Source organism: Ictalurus punctatus, chromosome 5 (genome assembly GCF_001660625.3).
Source record: "Ictalurus punctatus breed USDA103 chromosome 5, Coco_2.0, whole genome shotgun sequence".
Taxonomy (NCBI): domain Eukaryota; kingdom Metazoa; phylum Chordata; class Actinopteri; order Siluriformes; family Ictaluridae; genus Ictalurus; species Ictalurus punctatus.
This window is the reverse complement of record NC_030420.2, coordinates 1,730,899-1,753,012: the sequence shown is the minus strand read 5'-3', so window position 1 is coordinate 1,753,012 and position 22,114 is coordinate 1,730,899. Positions and strand designations below refer to the sequence as shown.

The 22,114-nt window shown below is 40.5% G+C and overlaps 1 protein-coding gene across 1 annotated transcript in view; it reads right to left on the bottom strand.

Moving 5' to 3' along the window:
- The window catches only part of LOC108265161 (alpha-2-macroglobulin), a 40,374-nt gene that overhangs the window by 13,112 nt on the left and 5,148 nt on the right, over positions 1-22,114 (bottom strand). The window contains exons 7-25 of the mRNA XM_053680557.1: positions 21,547-21,631; positions 21,178-21,304; positions 17,525-17,633; positions 15,333-15,481; positions 13,340-13,489; positions 13,065-13,199; positions 9,986-10,055; positions 9,694-9,904; positions 9,393-9,618; positions 8,694-8,820; positions 8,034-8,155; positions 7,556-7,604; positions 7,115-7,198; positions 6,800-6,976; positions 6,399-6,480; positions 2,881-3,037; positions 2,421-2,495; positions 1,849-2,011; positions 1,079-1,272 (exon numbers count right to left, since the gene is read on the bottom strand). Coding sequence (XP_053536532.1) covers positions 1,079-1,272; positions 1,849-2,011; positions 2,421-2,495; positions 2,881-3,037; positions 6,399-6,480; positions 6,800-6,976; positions 7,115-7,198; positions 7,556-7,604; positions 8,034-8,155; positions 8,694-8,820; positions 9,393-9,618; positions 9,694-9,904; positions 9,986-10,055; positions 13,065-13,199; positions 13,340-13,489; positions 15,333-15,481; positions 17,525-17,633; positions 21,178-21,304; positions 21,547-21,631 — 2,492 coding nt within the window. The remainder of the gene's footprint in view (positions 1-1,078; positions 1,273-1,848; positions 2,012-2,420; positions 2,496-2,880; positions 3,038-6,398; positions 6,481-6,799; positions 6,977-7,114; positions 7,199-7,555; positions 7,605-8,033; positions 8,156-8,693; positions 8,821-9,392; positions 9,619-9,693; positions 9,905-9,985; positions 10,056-13,064; positions 13,200-13,339; positions 13,490-15,332; positions 15,482-17,524; positions 17,634-21,177; positions 21,305-21,546; positions 21,632-22,114) is intronic.

The window sequence follows — 22,114 nt, the reverse complement described above, 5'->3', positions numbered from 1 at the left end:
GATAAGAGTATAAAGAGAACAAAAATGTGATCAAACTCTATTCATGATGGAGTTGTTATATCAAAAGTACAAATTTTAATTTAAGTGAGTAGTAACCAGATGTGTGCTTCTATTTAAAAATAAAAATAAAAAATGAATTAATAAATAAATAAATTGCATTATAATAATAATGTTTATTTGTAATTAATGACACAAATATTAATAAGTAAAGTACAGTAATAATTAGAGGGACTTGATCCGAACTAGAGTCCAATTATGAAAGAACTCTCACTCTCTGGTAAATTTGTACTCGAACTTGAAACGGACTTGGGCATTTAGATTTTTTTCCGAGTACAGTCGAGTCCACATCGCGTGTAACATAACAATAAAGGTAATAAATGAATAGCAACATAAAATTAAGGTAACTACAACTGAATGAAGGTCTCCCTCGCTCTCATCGTGCGAGTACCGGATTGAGTTCTCTTTAGCGGCTTATTACGCTTGGACAGTCAAATAAATACATACACACGTCAACATGCAGGTCTGTCTTATGTCTTAAATGAATGGATACAGTTGGGGAAAAATCAGAGGTGTGTCAGTACAGTATATTGACTCTTTACATTAGGTCAATTTTTTACATAGAATATAAATATAGTCTAAAGCACAAGGAAAAGTAATTAAAAGTAATTGGACAGAGCAAGATATGGGCAAGGGCTACAAATTAAGCTAAATAAACTGACCACTGTGTCCAAGTAAGTGAATTATGCTTTAATGATGCATATGTATATGCTTAAATATACTAAAAATGTAGTCTATACTTTGGGACACATTTGTAGATTAGCTACTAGAGCAAATTCATAAAGAATATAGGAAAGTAAATAATATAGATGTCCAGTTATTCCTTTCATTTTACTGTTCAATTCGGTACATCATAAAAGCTTGTCACATAAGCCATGACATACCTGATAATCTTTGAATAGCATTTGTGCAATAATTAGCAAAGTGCAATATGTTTTTTTTTGTGTAAAAGGTGTGAAGTTAAAGGGGGAAAGGCCATGCAAACTGTGAAGTATGAGACTGATGTGTTGAAGCTTTGTACCTGTGTAGACCTGAAACCCCCGTAGGCATTCTGCTGCTGAGAAAGCCAACGGACGATGCTGGCGCTGTAACCCAGGCCAAATCCGGAGAGCTGGGGTCCAGACATCAGAGCCAGAAGCACATACGAGGTAATCTCCACCTCCAAAGAGTCCGTCACAGACCCACTATCCAATCTGCTCCAGTGCCTCCCGCCCCCTGAAGGAGATATTAGAGAAATACTGAAGCCATTGACTCAAGGTTGTCCAATGAAAAGGTTTAAAAAGGTCTGAATGTGTTTGAGCAGTGTACATTTCCATATGGATGATTTCTGGGTGGGAGAGATGGTGTACTCATTCCCCTGTCAATCATAGCAACACTAGATGGTTGTTGGTGCCTGTGAGCTTGTGTGCAGAAGAGGGCAGAGAGCACATTCCTCCGAGTGTGTTAAACTGCCCTGTTACGCAGCATGAGCAACAGTTGCAGTTGGCTGGAAGAATCATGCGTTAGCCTTCACCCTCTCTGCTTAATAGATGTCTTATGAGTGGAAGGCTGGATGCTGGGTGAGAATTGGGTGATCAAATTGGGAAGAAAATGAGGAAGAAAAGAAGTTCCATTCTAGATACAGCTATTCAGAGCACTATGCAGATACAGATAGAGACAGTGTCATTATGTTACACCATTATTAAATATTGGCCTACACATGTACAACGCCCTGTGTCAGCTGTTGGAGAACGTTTGTCAATTTTTCCTTGTGTGGTGGTTTGATAGACATACAGACTTGGAGCATCAAACCTGAAACTATGGCCTTTGCATCCAGGTCTGAGATGAGAGTGTTCTTCATCCCCTGATCTCCAGCTAGAGTGAAGGTGTAGAAAAGGAGAGCCTTGGCGTAGGTGGAGTTCACCTGAGTGTACGCATTCCTCAGGCACGCGAGACTCCTGTTCACCACAGGATCCTGTCATATACATATTAACATGTAGATCATGATCCATTCATTAGAGACAAGTCAATATCTTTGCAACACAAAATGCACATATAAAGATCATTTTTTTAAAAGTCAGTGTTGTCAATTTCGGTTTTATTTACAATAACTCAATAACTCAAACAAGTTGTTCAATATGCATTTGTGTTTTTCGTATATTATACATACAATCATCTCAAATTAACTCAAGGTGCTGGTGTTTTTTTTAAGCAAAACTTTAAACTAGGCATTAATGAATAAGTTTTATTAGTTGTTGAAAAACTGATTCATTGAAAAATATTTTTATATTTGTTTATCATCATTATTGTGTATCTTTACATTACCATCTGTAATGACCCAAAATTCACTGAATAAAAGTTCATCAGTGAAACAGTTTACTCACTGCAATTGTATAATTGAGCTCCAGCATTGCAGCTGCGACGTACGCTGAGAGAGTCACCTCATCATTCACCCCTCCCTGAGAGACCAAGAGAGAGATTATTACTGTAATACTTCAGACCCAAAATTAAATTATGTTAAAATTAAATATAGTTTAACTCAAAGCACTGGTAGATTCTATGGATTCTTCCTAACATGATAAGCTGTATAACTCAAGTGTTGTTTAACGAACATTAAAAGTAACTATAAACTGATTAAAAAAAGTGTCAATCTTTAATACATAAAATAATGTAATTGTTGGCACACAGCAGTATTATTAGAGGAATAAAACACTCCAGTACATGCTGTTAGAGGAAAATAATCAACATTCACGTTGTAGCACTAACTCTATTTCATCACACCACCTGCTGTTAATTATTGTCCTCTAACAGCACGTGGTATTGGACTCAGACTGGTCTCCTGACCTGCATGTCAGTGTGGATGAGTTGTCCCACTGAGGCAAAGCATCCGTTAGCCTGCTGCCATTGACCGAGCCAGGCCTTCGCCTGATCTACAAGCATCTGATCTACAAAGATGTATCGCTTGGCACTTCTGAAAGACTTCATCACGAATGCCGTCAACCTGAGAACACAAACATGATCAGGTCTGTAGTCTGAAATCGAAACCACAATGTTTATTTGGAATGTAGAAAACATCGCTGGACTCATTTGTGTTTCAGATGTCAACTTAAATGCATCTATATATACATTAATGTGGTTTTTAATAGTTTTTTTGTGAGATGTTTATTTATGAAAGGAGTCTCCTGTGTCACCGCTTTGTAACTGTCATGATCGTGCTGGCAGATGGCGCTGAGGCGATGACGTGCATGGGCAGCTGGAGAGTGCGTGCATGTGCTTGAAGTGCGCATGGACGCTAAGACTGTGATTACAATGGACATGTGCACTTGTTTGGTTCCTGTTATGTCCCCGCCCGGTTCAGTGATTGGTGGAGGTGCAAGGGTGTATTTTGAAGTGTTGCCAGCTGTCAGCAATTAAGATAATTGTGACTGGTTATTTAAACCCCTCACATTGCTACGCACATCAGGCAGTATTAGCGCAGAGTAATGACGGATTAAAGGAAAGACGGAATGTATAATTGTGCCAGGTAATGTGTCCATGCTCTGTCTAGTTTCCTGTTCCTAGTTTCATGCAATAGTTAAAAGAATGTTCATGCCATAGTTTGAAGAGTGTTCATGCCATAGTTTGAAGAATGTTCAAGCCATAGTCAAATGAGTGTTTATACCTTAGTTAAACGAGTGTTTCCTGCCGTAGTTGAACAAGTGTTTCCTTACATTTCCTTTAAATGTAAATAAAGTCTTTACTACTGCGCTTACTTCCTGTTCAGTCCTGTTTCGTAGCAGAACCCCTACCCATGAAATAGCAGGAGGGCACCTTATTGGGAGACGCTCGGACTACTGGCCGTGTTTCCAGTCCATCCAGTTCCCACAAAGGTTTGCCGCCGAACTCCCACCAGAGACAGTGGCATTGGGGAGCTACCCACTGGAATTCCTCTGCAGCTGCCAGGTTTATTTCTGCAGCTTCACACATCCCAAGCCTACTAAGGTCAAGTGGATCGGGTTCTTGGTGTCCCGGTTTTGCGGCCCGGCCAGGGAACGGGCGGAGGAACTAGTGAGTACTGGGTTCCCTAAACCCGGCCAGGGAACGGGCGGAGGAACTAGTGAGTACTGGGTTCCCTGCTCTCCATGACGTCACACAGTTCGAGAACTTTTTGTCGAAGAGTTTTACTGGACAGGACATCATTGTGATCTGTATCTGCTGGGGTGGCGGGTCAATGGAAAGCCCCAGCCTGACCCACCCTTCAACATTTTCTACACGTGGGTGGACATGCTAGACTCCGCAGCTCCCAAGTGGGTGAACATGCTCGAATCCACAGCTTTGCGTTAGGTTCCAGTCAACATGGTGAAGAGGACACCGAGATGCATGTCTGAGGGCTGTGGGAGGGAGACCCAGATACAATGCCCTACCTGCAAGAAACTGGGTCTCCAGGAAGCGTTCTTCTGTTCGAAGGAATGCTTCAAATGTAGCTGGCGGGAGCATAAATGACTACACTGGAAAGCTCGTGCAGAGATCCTGCCCGATGTCAACAGTGCGAACTCGGAGCTCCCACCAGAGCTCCAGCTTGAGACCGGGGTGGTCTCAGCTCCGGAGCTCCAGTCCGAGATCAACCTGGCAACCTCTGGACCCCAGCTGGAGACCTACGGGAAGGTCTTAGCTCCGGAGCTCCAGCCCAAGGTCAACTTGGCGACCTCGGAGTTCCAGACAGAGACCTGCGGGGAGGTCTCACCGAGGAAGCTGTCCTGCTGTCCTGTCCCGCTGAGGAAGCTGCCCCGCTGTCCGGTCCCACAGAGGACGTCCATCTGAGCTCCAGCCCCACAGAGGACGTCCATCTGAGCTCCAGCCCCACAGAGGACGTCTCTCCGAGCTCCAGCCCCACAGAGGACATCTCTCCGAGCTCCAGCCCCGCAGAGGATGTCGCCCAGTGTTCCAGCCCCACGGAGTACATTGCCCAGCATTCCAACCCCGCTGAAGACGTCCCCCAATGTTCCAGTCCCACTGAGGACGTCGTCCCGAGCTCCAGCTCCGCAGTGGACATTGGCCAATGCCGCAGCCCCGCTGGGGGCGGTGCTCTACCGGGCAGTAGACAGGACGCCCTGTTTCCTGAATCATCAAAAAACAGATTACACAGGGGCCTAGGACTGCCGTTGGAGGGGGGTGCTCTTTGACGCTCCAGGAGAGGCGCCTTTGGGTTCTGTCATGATCTCGCTGGCAGATGGTGCTGAGGCGATGCCTGTGTTTACAATGGACATGTGCACTTGTTTTGGTTCCTGTTATGTACTGCCTGGTTCAGATATTGGCGGAGGTGCGAGGGTGTGTTTTGAAGTGTTGCCAGCTGTCAGCATTTAAGATAATTGTGACTGGTTATTTAAACCCCTCAAGTTGCTCCGCACGTTGGGTGGTATTAGTGTAGCGTAATGACGGATTAAAGGGAAGACGGAATGTACAATGGTGCCAGGCGGTAATGTGTCCATGCTCTGTCTAGTTTCCTGTTCGTAGTTTCATGCTCTATTTAAAAGAGTGTTCATGCCATAGTTAGAAGAGGGTTCATGCCATAGTCAAATGAGTGTTTTCCGCCAGAGTTAAATGAGTGTTCATTCCATAGTTTAATGAGTGTTTCCTGCCTTAAGTGTAAATAAAGGCTTTACTTCTGCACTTACTTCCTGTTGAGTCCTTTTTCATAACAGTAACTGTCAGAGAACTGTTTATAGGCTATGTAACAGTGAGATCAGGAACTTTAGTAGGCTTTCCACAACATTAAATGTAACAATAAATGGATAAAAAAGCATGATGTGTCATTCATATTTATTAATAATTAAGAAAATTTTCATTGTTGGCATTGTTGTGGTATAAGAGGAATAAAACTCCTAAAATCTCCTAAAAATAAAAAAGAGTAAATCCGCTTCATCACATTACATTGTTATTGATTACTTTACCAGAACAAAATGACACACCTATTATTACTTACATGATGACTAGGCAGCGACATGTATCTAGAAACTCTGGACTCCAGTTCCCATCAGCCACTGCACTGCACTACCTGTCACATGACCACCTGCACCTGATTCAAGTTTGGTTAATGAGCACTCGGGTGTATATATAGTCATTGTCTGCACTGTTTCCTTGTCTTTTGTTGTCTTAGACGGTTGTCTTTTATGTATCAGTGTTTTGTTTCATGCCACAGTGTTATTCCCAGTTGTCTTCGTGTCATTGTTTTGTTGAACGTTTGTTTAAATAAATGGTAATATCTGCAATTGCTTCTGCCTCAACCTCAGTACGTGACAGGCAAGGGGGTTGGGGGGGAAGCGTTTTTTAGTCTTTACTTGCTTAGTTTCAGCTTTTTTACAGCTGCATTCTGAGAGACTCACCATGTGTTGCCTGATCGATCACTCATCCCAAAAGCACTGTAAGATCCATCAGTGTGTTTGTAGGTCAGTTCTCTCTGATATCCTGTACAGGAAATGAGACAAACAAAGAGTTGTGTGATGTTAATGCAATGTGTGTGTATTTTTTTTATTTAAATGTAGCTATTTCCACCCACTATTTAAGTCTTAGGAGGGGAAGAGAGAGAGAGAGAAATTAATTGGATGAACACAAGACTAGTACAGTCATCAACAATAAATTACAAAATTAAAGCAGAAATATTGAAAACTATTTTTATGTACTTCTTTCCATTGAAAAAAGGATTAGCAAAAGGGACACTTGAAGGAGAAATGGTAGAGGAGGTGGATGTCAAAAAGGTCTCATTTGAAACACTCAAAGTCCTCACCGCTCACGAGGTAGGTCTCGGCTGTGCTCCTGATCTGGGGTGTGAGCTGGTTGGTGCTCTCCAGGTACAGCAGGATGAAGATGTTGGGGGCGAAGAGTAGCATGTTTTGCTCTCCACAGCCGTACGGCATCGCAAGAAGACTCGCCAAGTTCTGTAGAGCTCGGCCCATCAGATCTCCTGCACAGAAAAGATTATTTAAAGGCAATGTGCAGTGGAAATCACAATGTGAATAACTTGCTTTGTTGCTGAGTGTTATACTGAAATGGTACTAATAATGGTCCAAACTGATGAAATAGAAACAGTTCTTCAACTAACCCAGGACAGAGACTGAGGCCATGGCTGAACCTTCCACGAACACCTCAGGCAGAGTCAGTGAGACGGTCGTCTGAACAATACCATCTACCAAAACAAAAGCCAAGGGGAAAACATGTGGTACAACTGCATAAACCCAGTGTTTAGTTCTTAAACAAGACCCTTAAACTGTCGTCAGTGTGTTTGGATCACATCCTGTCAAACATTCTTTGATTAATTAGAAGTAAATGTCATATAAATGTAACCGTATAGAAGTAACCGCATGCCTCCTCCTGAGCAGTGACCCCTAATTCCAAATAATCCATGTATTTCTGAGCAATGAAATCATAAACTGCTCTATACTGATGCACTAAATGATCAGTGAACAATTCTAAAACACCAATGATAATATGAATCAGATGGTTAAACGTTATAAATAAGGTGAAGGAATGAAGTGAGTCTGACCTGGACAGAGAAGTTCATTGTAGCTTTTACATAGTTTGGTTCCCTCAGCCTGAAAATGGCAACAGAATAATACATTTGTTCTATAGTCAACAGGAATGCTGTACATTTACATGAGTGGTTATCAGAGTGGGATCTGTAGGACTTTTAAGAATTTTGTTAAGGTAATGAAAATCACTCATTTATTATTGAGTACTATTGAGTTTGTTATATTTGCCTGTTTGACTAGTCATTTGAGTTGATTAGGGTTTAATCCAAACCTGAATAATAATGTGTCCTGTGAATGTAAGTTCTGAAATATAAAGTTTCATATCTCCAAGAAACAAACAGAATATTACTGTAAACATTTAAACAATTAGCTTAATATTTGAAAGGTTGGATTATGTTATAAAAATATATTCTGTACTGAGAAATGTATTTTATCCTTCAAGAGGTCTCTGGCTGGATTATATGTTAGTAGTAATAATAATAATGTAATCACCTTCACTAGCAGTCTTTTAATGACCATGTCGATGCGTCCTTTCTGTGGTACAGTAACCGCACTCGCCCCACACAGAGTCGATGATTGCACAGCCTCCGTCGTCACATTGATGCTTACCACCCCTATAACACACACACACACACACACACACACACACACAAAATAGAAACTATTCTCTATGACTGGAGAACCCACTATTGCTAACTGGTAAAGTATAAGACAGGATGCATCAGTCAGCTCTACGATTAACACCCTTGATGAAGGTTAAAAAAAAAAAAAAAGGTTTTTGAAAAATCTATTTTTGGTTTATTAGCTCATGCTGAAAATCTGAGAGGAATCTAATCTTTATTTTTTGTTATTATCAGGTAACTAGTGAAAATCTCTAAGAAAAAATAGTGTTTGGTTTAGGGTTAGTTACACTTTGATGAATTTATAATATTTAATCTGGATTTTCCACTGGCGGTGAAGTGATGACCTTGTGATAACATAAAAGTCAGAAATTAGAATGTGTCTTATGTCTGGTTTTAGTGTGCTGTTTGTAAATGTCAGGAGACAGCTGTGGAACAGAGCAGAAGCTATTGTAAACTATTTAATATTTAATTATATAATTTGAGAAGGTTTACATTTTCTATGAACTTTAAGTTGAAAGGTTTGACGTACCCAGAACCAGTGGTGTGATGGTCCAGGAGAAGGTCTGGCTCTCGTCAGCACACAGGCAGCTTGTGTAACTGCAGTCTTTACACACTTGTGCTGAGAATTGATTTGAGCCAGCCAAACTCACCTTTACCTTTAACAGAGTTTTCATTCCATCAGCTATCGGAAAACTAACCATACTTTTTCCTCAGTTGATCCTTATTCAAGGAAAGTAGTGTGACACCAGATGACGCCACAGATGACATCACAGAGTAATTTGCATATTTATTGAATCACATTGACTGGAATAAAACATGTTCTAAGGAGTAGGAGGTGTCCAGAAAATGTGCCAGTTGTATAAACAATGCTGAGCAGTGATTTGCTGTTGACTTTACACACTGGTGGAGTCAAGTGAACTCTACTGTCTCAGCTCATAATCAGCAACTGTGATGTGAGCTGGAGGGACATATCAAGTGCAGGACAGTCACTAATATGTGCGCAAAAACCTCTTGATTTGTCACAAGGCTCTTTTTTTTTTTTAAATAAAGTTGCTAAAGGTATCTAAATAGTCACAAAATGTAATGCTAACATCAGTCAGTTGGCAATACTATACATGAGGAATCCTTGTAGGAAATTAAAACCCATCTGAATGTCATTTTCTCTTAACACTGTGATGCCTTATCTTTTTTTTCAGAAAATAACTAATAACTAAACATGTCAGCTCACCATCATGCAGCTTTGGAGGTAATTGAAGATGGTGGCTTTAAGCGTGAATACTTCTCCTCGGATGACGGAGCTTGGCATGGTGAGGCTCACAAAGAAAGGCTGGAAGGCAGTGAGCTGGGTTTTCGGTGCGACTCCGAACCCAACAGATGATGTACAAAATGCACCAGCCTGCCATGTAGTGATGGAGTCTGGAACCATTTTAATAACAGTCGTTGATCCAGTCTGACTGTAGAGGAAAAAACACTGACTCAGTAACACAGACTGAAGAAAGTGGAAACAAAATTCAATTAAACATGCACACCTGACTGAAACGAGATCCCAAATCCACGTCTCTGGGAAATATTTGCGGATCGTAACGACTGGGGCAACTGAAGGAGTTGTTGATCTCGAGGTAGTTGAAGAATCTGTTACAGCTGTGGTTGATGCAGTCATGGGTGTTGTATTCGTGGTTAATGGTAGCATGGGCATTATATTCCTTCGTGTAGGCATGATTGTTTCTTCTATGTCAACAGCTGCGGATGGAGCAATACAGTGATATAACAAACATATCATGTCAAGAAGGAAATGACTGGAAAAAAAAAACCAACACTCACTTGTTTCAAATGGAAAACAATCAATAGGTTTCTTGACTATGGCATTGGTGAGTATCTTGATTCCAACATCCTGAAAGAAAAATGGGAACACAAAATTATTTTTGCATGTTCAAGATAACATTACACGTCGACCTACATTTTTAAGATTATGACATTTTCACAATATTGCTTTACAGAATTACTACACATATAGGTCTACCTGTATAGGCAAAACAGGAACAGAATTATGGGAAAAAGCAATACTCCATGGAATTTACATGGAAGGTACTGCAAGAGGTATGATATAGTACTGCAAATGATATTTGGAATCATCCACTATGAAAATGAGTATACTGCTGAATAAGTAATGAATAAATCACTCAATGTCATACTGTAAACTAATTAATGTTGGAGTGGTGTGATAAATTAGGGTTACGGTTACCAACCCAAAGTTGATTATTTTCCTATAAAAACATGTCACCAGGTGTTCCCATTCAAAGGGAACTTTGACATTGCATTTAGAATAACACTATGCGAGTGCCTCTCGCGCATGACCAGCTTCTGAACTTGTGTAAAATCATGCCTATTTATAGGCCTGTCATGATCAGGTGGCGTGGCAATTAAGCGTGTCATGTGATATAAATATGGCACATGTGAACTGCACCATCAGCCTTTATTATCTTCAGCGAAAGACTGCATGTCAGTCGTTTGTGTAAAGAAAGAAAAAGACACTTCAATTCCTTGCTATCTTTTCTCAAAATCTCAGAACATTTCTATCCCTTTAAAAAAAAAAGAAAAGAAAAAATGGAATGAGCAAGAGAGAAAAATATGAGTGAGAGAATTCAGGAAGTGTGTTATGGTTTGCTCCCGTTTCATCACGTGGAATAGTGCAGACTTTCTGGGTGAAGTGTCTTGGGATGTAGCATGCAATGGCAGCCTCGAGAGGCTGCGCATGGTAATGCCTACATTAAGCAGCTCGGCTCGCGCTCTTATCGGAAGCCGAAGCGAGTTGGGTTTCGGAGCATTGTGGATCCGGGCCGTAAGCTGCCGAGGCAGCTAGCCATCTCAGGTTTGGGGGATCTCTTATGGACCCGGAAGAGGAGCCGGAGACAAGCGATGGCCTATCTCTTGCTCTGTCTTCTGGGTTCGGCTCTCCGCTGGATTTTGGAGCTCGCGTCATGACTCCTCCTTATGGTATGGAAAGGGGGGGGGGGGGGGGGGGCAGCGTATAAAGAGCTGCTTGAAGTGATTACTAAGGCTGGATGAGCCTTTTTCTCCCCAGTGAAAGTAAATCTCTCACACTGCAGAAACTCCCCTTTCTTCCATAAGTGCATGACAAAATATCAGGCTTCTGGAGGAAAACCATGCATAAGACGTATTTATAAGCCCACGATGTTGGATTATTCGGCCATTGTGGGGAATGAACAGCATGGCTATTTAGCTATGCTGAAGGTGGAGGAGACGCTTGTGAGCTACCTCTTTCCACTGACAGCAGATAATTATGGGGGTCGGCTTTGCCATCCAAGCCACCGTGGCATTGGTGGGCTAGGCCTATGAAGTAGTAGTCTTGCTTGTGGGTCACTGCAGACAATGACAGTTTTTCAGACCTACCAAACAGACCTGCTGAGTGAGTTTGACATCTGGTGGCATTCAGTGAGTTCCTTCCCTGTTGTCTCGAGCCAGCACTAGTGCAAGGGAGACCCAGAAGGCAAGTATTGCAGCCCGCCAACCCCTGCAAATAGCCAGTGGACCTGGGCGGCCACAATCACGGTCTGCTACTAGGCCTGATCTGAGAAAGGTCATGAAGGCCAAGCAGGCAAAGAAGAGCGCTACTGAGGGGCCGTGGACATATGTATCAGGGGACATGAGGTTGTAAGGGCAGTTGGCCCCCAGTGCTACTGTAGGGCTTCCTCTAGCCAAGGTGGCCGCAAGTTTTCAGTGTTCTCTGGTCAGGCTGTCAGGGGCCCTATTTGAGCAGTTAGTGTCAGCCTCTGAGAAGCTTCTGACTCTAAAGGTAGTTCTTCTGTTGGCTCTGACATCTCTCAAGCGAATAGGAGATCTACAAGCTCTCTTTGTTGCCCCTTCCTGCCTTGACTTTGCCCCTGGATTAGCTGAGGCCTTCCTGTATCCTATGCCGGATAGAGGTGCCTACATCAGCTGTCAACCATGTGGTGTTGCAGGCTTTCTGCCCTCCTCCATTCCCCACACGGGAACAAGAGAGAATGCACCTGCAATGTCCAGTAAGGACTCTCTGTACTTACGTCCACTGCTTCAGCCAGTGGCGTAATTCGGAGCAGTTGCTTGTCTGCTTTGGCGGCGACAGTAGAGGTGATGCTGTGTCAAAGCAGTGCATCTCTAATTGGATAGAGGAAGCAATCCCTATTGCTTATTAGGCGCCCGGTCCCGCCACGGCTCTGGGCATAAGGGCTCATTCGACTAGGGTGGTCGCCTCTGCGAAGACTTTGTCCAAAGGGGTATCCTTACAGGATGTGTGTGCTGCTGTAGTTTGGTCTACGCCACACACATTCATTCGTTATTACAGCCTGGATATAGCGCATGTAACCCTGTTCCCTGAGAAGGGAATGAGATGTTGCATAGCTTTATCCTACCAGGGCAGGCCTGTGAATTGTGTATTCGCTTCAGATAATAGAGGCTGATGGCGCGGTCCACAGGTGCCATATTAATATCACGCGACGCGCTTAATTGCAACGTCACCTGATCATGGCAAGCCTATAAATATGCATTGATTTTACGCAAGGTTCAAAGCCGGTCACACGCGAGAGATGCTTCCATTTTGTTATGCTAAATGCAACGTTGAAGTTCCCTTTGAATGGGAACACCTGGAGACATGTTATAGGAAAATAATCAACTTTGGGTTGATGGTTACATGGGTAACCCAGACGTTTTCTTCATCTTATACCACAGCAATTTGCCAAAAATGACAGTTTTTAATGTAGTATCTCATACTGTTTATAGGTCCATTTGTGAAACGTTAGTTCCTGTTCTCGTTTACATTATAGCAGCTAAGAAAAGTCATTCCCTCACCAGCCTCTCAAAAAAAGGTTTTTTTTTTTTTTTTGAAAAATGCATGATGTCTTACTTTAAACGTGTTGTACACATCGATTTTACCATAGTTTGGTATATAAACTGGCCTCCCCCAGCATTCGGATGAATCCTCATCATAGAAGTTGTATGGATATCCTGATAACGTCTTCACAGGCAGCATGTTGAACACCTGGAATAATCAGGTGTGATGTAATTCCTCAAAAAGAGTTCATTGTAAATCACTGTAATAATTAACAACATTGCACCTATTGAAAACAAGTTATTATGTAAATGAGTAAACTCAAAGACATTTTGTTGAATTCAACATACAGATTCCGTGTTGAGCTCATTCTCTGGTCGCAGCAATAACAGACTCTGATCGATGGCCCTCACTGAACACAGTGATCCTGGGGTGGCTCTCAGGATCAAAGACACCTTAGCACCAGGAAGCTCCGATGATTCTGAGAAATTCAGAGACACCTGAAAGACCACAACAATGTAAGTAAGTAAGTAGGTAAGTAAGTAAGTAAGTAAGTAAGTAAGTAAGTAAATAAATAAATAAACTTCTGGTCAATGCAAGAATTTGTAATTTATCGAAACCAACATACCAATATTTTATTCAGGTATTGTCAAGTTCAATACTAAATGTAATACTTATTAAACTGTTGCTTCACAGAGTTGTCTTGTTGCTATATTAAATGGAAATGTGATGTCTATCAGCATCTTAATTATAAAACTCTTTTGCCTCAGCACAAACCTCTGCTTTTGGTGGAAATTCAACTCTGTGAATCACTATAAAATAATCACCTGAGAACACCATCCCCACTATGAAGGCAGATAGAACCCAAGTGCAGAGCCAACTGAAAACTGATGGTCACAAGGTGCTAACCAGGGTATCGGGAGTAGAGAAGTGGGGCTAGGCCTTTGAAAGAAAACTTAGGACATTGCTGAATGATTGTTGAGTAGCAGTTCGAGGAACTCCTCACCCTATGAACATTTTTTCCTTCAGTTGGCATTGCCAGATATCTCTGGTCTGAGTTTAAAACAGCAGGTAGAATCCTTCATTCTTCAGTGGCAAGGATGCCACCTTTCAATTCAGATCTCACCAAATCAGATGCGATTTGGTGAGATCTGAATTGAAAGGAGTTGAAGGCTGGACAAGGTTGCGGTCATGCAGTTAACATGCTCTTTAATGTTGCACGGGGATCTGGGTTGGTGCTCTTGTGGGATGTGGTCAGTATTTTAAAAAAAAACATGGACGAGACAGTGTTTTCCAATTATAGGGGAATCACACTCCTCAGCCTTTGAGGAAAGGTCCATGCCAGGGATCTATAGAAGATACTCCATTTTACAGTTGAACCTACAATCCAGAAGAATCATGCAGTTTCCTCATAAGCCATGGGCCAGCTCTTTACTCATGCACAGGTTTGGGATAAACAATGGTTGTATGCTAAGTCAATCTACAGGTGTTTATGGATTTTGGAGAAGGCCTATAATCATGTGCTTTGACATTGAAGGGAAAGGTATTGCAGGAGCTCAGGTAAGGTATCTTGCTGCTGCAATCAAGTCTCTGTATGAGCACAGTGAGAGATCTATTTTCTGTATTCTTGGTGTTAAAGTAGGTGTGGAACCTCATTAAGGGTTTGTCTGGTCTCAAACCCTGTTTATGTTTTTCATGGATGGGACATCAAGACGCAGTCAAGGTTGGAGAGTTATTTGGTATGGGGGGCTAGTACTATTACAAATATTTGAAGATGGTGTTGTTCTTTTGGCATAATCCTAAACCTAATCAATAATCCATTCTAAAACATTTGGCTGCTAAGTTTGAAGGGAGTGGAGTGGGATGAAAACCAGCACCTTCAAGTTCTAGGTCCCTAACTCCCTTCAGTTGAGGAGAAGACTGTTGATCTGGCAGAGATTTAAGTAGTTTTGAGTGATGGAAAAACAGAGCACAAGATTGACAAACAGATTGGGTCAGCAGAAGCAGTGTTACGATTGCTGTACTGGTCCATGGTGTTAAAGAAGATGTTCCGTTTTTGGACAAAATGGTCTGTTTACCAGTTAATCTACTTCCCTCTACTCACCTAGGGTTATGAGCTGTGGTCAGTGCCTGAAATGAGGTTGCTCTGAAGGGGTATTTGCCTTAATGTCTGTTAGCTTAAGGAGCTTAACATTCTGCTAGAGCCCCACACTAGGGCCACTGCTCTGTCTCTAAAGAAAATAACTTGTATCCACATATCTATTTGAAACTGGGTCATTTTATAGACCCACGTATCGAAAAGGGCAAAACAAGGATTGTGACCTGCGATGATTAATTTCTGACCTTGTTAGCAAAACACAGCTGAATAGGGAAGTTCATGCTGTCTGCTACAGCCTCACCACTGGAAAGGATTGTGTACAGGACCACCTGAGCAACCGGGGAAAACTGTAGCATGTTCCTCAGTGACAGAAACAGTGTGCCTTTGATCTCTGCTACAAAACAGATAAATATTCAAAGTTTAAGTGCATCAGCCAGCCACACAGTGCCATTTACAGGTTAATAATAATAATAGAACAAAATCAAATGAAAAATGTAAACAAATATCCCAATTAGAATTTAGGCTATGTATCTAACATTAAAACAAAGTTCCCTTTCAAAGGGAACTCGACAGTGCATTTAGCATAACAGTAGGGGAGCGCCCTTGCACACGTGACCGGTATCTGAAGCTTGTGTAAAATCATGCCTCTATTTATAGACCTGCCTTGATCAGGTGATGTGGCAATTAAGTGTGACATAAATATGGCACCTGTGAACCCCGCAGTCAGCCTTATTATCTTCAGCAAGACTGCATGTAGGTTGTTTGTGTAAAGAAACAAAAGACGCTTCAAGCAGACAAAGAAAAGCGGTCCTGAGGGGCCATTGAGGGATGTATCAAGGACATGAGGTTGTTAGGGCCGTTCTGACTCTAAAGGTAGCTCTTCTGCTGGCCCTGACATCTCTCAAGCAAGTAGGAGATCTACAAGTTATTTCTGCTGCGCCTTCCTGCCTTGATTTTGCCTCTGGATTAGCCAAGGCCTTCCTGTATTCTAGGCCAGATTATATTCCTTAGGTACCCTGTGGTGTTGCAGGCTTTCTGCCCTCCTCCATGCCTCACACGAGAACAAAAGAGGATGCACATGCTGTGTCCAGTAAGGACTCTCTGTACTTACATCCACTGCTTTGGCCATTGGTGTAAGTCGGAGCAGCTGCTTGTCTGCTTTGACGGCAACAGTAGAGTTGATGCTGTGACAAAGCAGAGCATCTCTAATTGGATAGTAGATACAAACTCTATTGCTTATAAGGTGCATGGTCTTGCTATGCCTCTGGGCATAAGGGCTCATTCCACTTGGGCGGTTGCCTCCTCAAAGGCTTTGTCCAAAAGTGTATCCTTACAGGATGTGTGTTCTGCTGCAAGGTGGTCTACGCCACAAACATTCCTTAGTTATTACAGTCAGGATATTCATTCCACCCTGGGCTCGAGTGTCTTGCAGTGACCCTCAGGCTTGGGTCTTTTTAAACAGGCCATACCCTCGGTATGATGGAGTGGATATTCTCATTATCATACTGTTATTCTAAACGCAGTGTGGAGTTCCCTTTGAAAGGGAACATCGGGGTTACGCATGTAACCATGTTTCCTGAGAAGGGAATGAGACGTTGCATAGCTTTGTCATACTGGGATAGGCCTATGAATTGCGTCTTTGCTTCAGATAATAGAGGCTGATGGCCGGGTTCACAGGTGGCATATTTATACCACGCGATGCGCTTAATTGCCACAGCACCTGATTCTGGCAAGGCTATAAATAGAGGCATGATTTTACACAGGCTTCAGAAGTGAGCAAGGGCGCCCCCGTACTGTTATGCTAAATGCATTGTCTCGTTCCCTTCCCAGAGAACAGAATTACATGCGTAACCCAGATGTTTTCCAGCACTTACCTTGGTGCAAAACTGTATTGGTTTAAAAATTCATGGGAAGTTAATATATGGATGGTGTGATGTTTGTGATGTGTATTAACCTTTTCCTGAGGGTATAGTAACCAAAAGACGTCCTTGCTGAACCAAATGTCCTCTAGACATCACCTACACAATAAAATTAAGATGCATGAATTGCAACGCATGAATTTCAATTAAAATTTTAAAAAATAATTTTTAAAACTTAGACCTACTTGGACGGTTTAAATGAAAAACTGAAAACATACAAGGACTGAGAATTTGATTAAGTACAAGTGCTCAGTTCAGTTAGTACAGAAACTGTAGTTTCCAACTCTGCTGGTGAAAATTACAACAAAGACAAGCATTATACAATATATGCTAGAAATCCATGGGTTACAAAGTTTCTTGATTATAAATAAATGTTAGAGTGAAAGCCAAACGCACCATGTAGAAGAAGAACATATAGGGTTGTACGCGTATATTGTCATGTATCATATATTCCGCTTCAATCACAGCATTTTTATCGCAGCTGAAAGGCATCGAGCTGCTTCTCAATTTAATAAAACTCAGGCTCTTGGAGTAGAAAGGCTGAAGATGGAGGTAGGCTGTGGGGTAGTATGGTGTGAGCTGATTTGCCACATATACAACTTTTCTGTTAGTGGTTTCATACTCTGCCTGTTTAAAAGAATAATTAGAGAAAAACAGAAAAATAAAACTAACATATTACATATATTTAAACCATAGTGCTGCTGAATTCTCAATTTTGCAAAAAGCTGCATTCTTTTGTCATAATACATTTAGTAGAAAGTGAGGCAACAAATCTTTATAGCTGTTATATCAGGCCTCATCAGCTGGTGCTCCGCTGTCTAGATGTGGAACCAGCAAAGTATTTCAGTGGACTGAACAACATAAATGAATCATATATCTCCGTATAAATGTATGGGACCTAGATATAGTTCACATACTCTGTGTCTGTTGTAGATCCTGTGTTGATGTCTATCCAAAATTTGTTTATAAATTATTTAGCTGAAGGCACCACATCATATTAGAAGCTAACAGGAGAAATTATCTAAAAAAAAAATTAAATAATAGAGTTCACAGAATTTATTAGAGTTTCATTTCATTGGTTCATTTTATTATTGGTCGCTTTCTCCCAAGTAGACATGTGCCATGCCTTACCAAGCACCCATTCTTTATGAATAAAACCATACAACTGCTAATCATTTTGGCACCTGTAAAAACTTTTGAAACACTCTGTAAACAATAAATCTCTATTGCCGTCTTAATCTGCAAGCGGATGGAGACGCCTTTCACATTTCACATAAGAGTTCGTTTTTGAAAAATAAAATAAAAAAACTGAAAAGAAAAACAAAGACTCCACCCACCTGAAGAGAGACTTGCTGCATACCCCATTGTTGAGTTTCGAGGGAAAAGTTTGCGATGCCTTTGTCATTTGTAACCAGACTCCACACTGAATTTTTAACATTACTATAACTTACAGTCAGAAGCACTACTTTATTTATCATTGGACTGGCGTTTGGGCCGGTCACTTTAACCTAAAGAAAATGGACAGGGACATCAGAGGACAATATCAGAAACAAAATCATCAAATCAATTAACTTATCACAGACCTTGACTAAGCCCAAAATACTGCTTTTAATCACACAATAGTTTGCACAATGTTAAATATCTGTCTAGGAAACTTATTTTATGTTATGGATTTAATTACAAAGTAACACAATTTGAAAAAGTCAACTACTAATTTGCATTACACAGTAAAACAGTTATACAAACATTAAATAAACTGGTATTGAAACTGGACACTGGTTTAATTACACTAGCAAGCAAAATTGGCTAGATTTTTAGGAACACAATGTAATATTTAGCCTAATATTAGCACACTTGCTTGCTTTGCTATGTAATGACAGATAGCTAGAGGTGTTCATGTTAGCTCAGTGCCTTTATTAATGTTTAGCAAAGAAGCCAATTAACAAAAAGTAAACAATTTTAAAGGTCAGTAATGAAATTACCTGTCCTTCATACGTCATTCCGAGCTTAAACACTGTTGGTGAATTCTCAAATGAAATGGTCACAATATTAGATGATATAACAGAGCTGCCTGAAGCAGTCAGAGTCACACCTACAGGGTAAACACGGAGTTAAAATGATGTTTAAATAACCCAACCTATAGTCTTTTCACATTCTGCTTTCCGTCAGCACAAAATGCACTGGAAGTTTTTGTTTTCCCCCAGACAGATTTCTTATATGTACAATGAAGCCAACACCTTGACCACTCTGTGTCTGTAATATATACAATGGCAATTCCAAAAAAGTTGAGACGATATGTACAATGTAAATAAAAACAGAATGCAATGATTTCCAAATCTCATAAACCCATATGTTATTCACAATAGAACGTTGAAAACATAGCAAATGTTTAAACTGATTAAATGTACCATTTTACGAAAAAAATAAGGTAACATTGAATTTGATGGCCGCAACACGTCTCAAAAAAAGTTGGGACGGGGCAACAAAAGTCTGAAAAATAAGTGTTCTAAAAAAGAAACAGCTGGAGGCACATTTTGTAACTAATTAGGTTAATTGGCAACAGGTCTGGTTGTGTATAAAAAGAGTATCCTCGAGAGACAAAGTCTCTCTGAAGTAAAAATGGGATGGAATCTGGATGGAAGCATATGTTGCTCTAAAACCTGTATATACCTTTTTGCATTGATGTGCCTTTCCAGATATGCAAGCTGCTCATTCCATAGGCAGTAATGCACCCCAATACCATCAGAGGCGCAGTCTTTTGAACTGAATGCTGATAAAAAGCCGGATGGTCCCTCTCCTCTTTAGTACTGTTTAGTTTAGAGGACGAAGCATCCATGGTTTCCAAAAAGAATTTAAAATTTCGATTCATCTGACCACAGAACAGTTTTCCACTTCTCCTTGGTCCATTTTAAATAAGCTTTGGCCCAAAGAAGATGGTGACATTTCTGGGTCATGTTCACATATGGCTTCTTCTTTGCACAATAGAGCTTTAAGCAGCATTTGTGGATGGCATGGCAAACTGTATTCAAATGCAATGAGTTCTGGACATGTTTCTGAGCCCATGCCGTGATTTCCATTACAGAATCATGCCTGTTTTTAATGCAGTACCGCCCGAGGGCTCGAAAGTCCCAGATGCAATATTGATTTTCACTCTTGTCTCTTGTGCACAGAGATTTCTCCAGATTCTCAGAATCCTTTGATGATATGAAGTACTGTAGATGATGCGATATTCATAGTTTTCACAATTTTACATTGAGGAACATTATTCTGAAATTGTTTCACAAATTGTAGATGCAGTTTTTCACAGATTGCTGATCCTCTTCCCATCTTTACTTATGAAAGACTAAGATACACTTTTTATACCCAATCACATTACTGACCTGTTAATCAATTAAACTCCAGCTGTATATTTTTACTAACCCCTACTTTTCCAGCCTTTTGTTGCCGAGTCCCAACTTTTTTGAGACGTGTTGCGGCCATCAATTCTGCAGGCATAGGCCCAGGGAGGGAATCTAACCCTTAACCCTGGAGGTGTGATGCATGCACACTTAATAATAATAATAATAATAATAATAATAATAATAATGTTAATAATAATAATAATAATAATAATAATAATAATAATAATAATAATAATAATAATAATATAAACTTTAAATCTTAATTAATAGTATAAAGAAAGCATTTTTACAAGAGGCTTGATTTTAGGAATATCTTACCAGTGCCATATTCTTCCACTTCACACTGAACGTTGATTACACCTTGATAGCGTGAATCAGTTAAAGCATATTCATTCAGATTTAAGACAATTTCTCCACAGCCTGTCCTGTCAGTCTAAAGTAAAAATAAATAGTAAATGATTAAAAAAACAAATGAATAAGAAATACATCCTTACTTAATAATCCCTTTTCATAGTAGTTTTAATACTGATGCATGCACTGTTTAGTTAACTTCAGCATGATAACACCATCAGTAACATTAACTAACATTGTATTACATACATCCCAATTCTGTCCAAAAGTGAATGAAATGGTTTATATTGAAGGTAATGCAAAAGTTAGCGTTGGAAAAATTTGCAAACAAAATTGTTTTGATTCAGAAGAGTATCTGAGGAGGCGTTATTGTTTCACTTATGAGCATATTCTGTTGGTTTCAGAGTAAGCTGATATACCTTGAATATATAGTCCTTGCAGATGTCTGGTAGCATTGTGCTTCCTGGTGGGAACCAGAAGTATCTGTAGCTGTTATGGCAGACTTTGGCCTTCACCGTCCCATTCACCGGCTTCCCGTATGTATATCTGCAGAGAAAGGAAAAAAGTATAAGAACATAAATGACGCATTTTTTAAAAAATGTAAGTGAAGCAATAGCAAAAAATAACTTTTCCAATATAAATGTTTGAGCTTTTTCATTTCTTGCAATAATTTCCTAATTTTGTAAGTCAGACTTCCAGTATGGACATCATGTTGGGTATGTTACAACTGTATTGTTAAAAAAAAAAAAAAATAAGAGAAAGAACATTACTGAGTACTGAACACTCACTTAGCACACACTTTCAGCGTAGCCTGTGTGTCCAGGATGGTTATGACTGGAGGAAGTTGGACCGTCACTTCAAACGTGGGCAGAACTAAAAGAGACAATAAACGCAGTGCTAAAATACAGCTGCTAATCTGAATTGTGTTGTTTAGTAGGTGATCATCATTTAATTTACTCTGTTCTCATTTACTTCTATTACTGTGTTCAAAATGGTCAGATTTGACAAGGATTATTTCTAGAACCCAGTCGTATGTCTCTAAATGTTTTACATGGAGCTTTATAACAGATTTATTGCATAATCTAGAAAAATGCAGTCACCGGCCAAATTGACCGTCCAAACACGCTCCTGGCTTTCACATCATTAATGTTTTTATATTTTAGATCGTTAATTGAAATAATTCATTATATAGATTTGTATTATGCATAAAAGTGTTCACTGTTTTTATTTTTTATTCAACCATATACAGTAAACCTCATCCACATAGATTTTCTGACCAGGTGCTTGAACCCCTAAATACAGAAATGAGTGGCAACCTGGTTAATAAGTAAAACAGAAAAACACAGGTGAAATGTT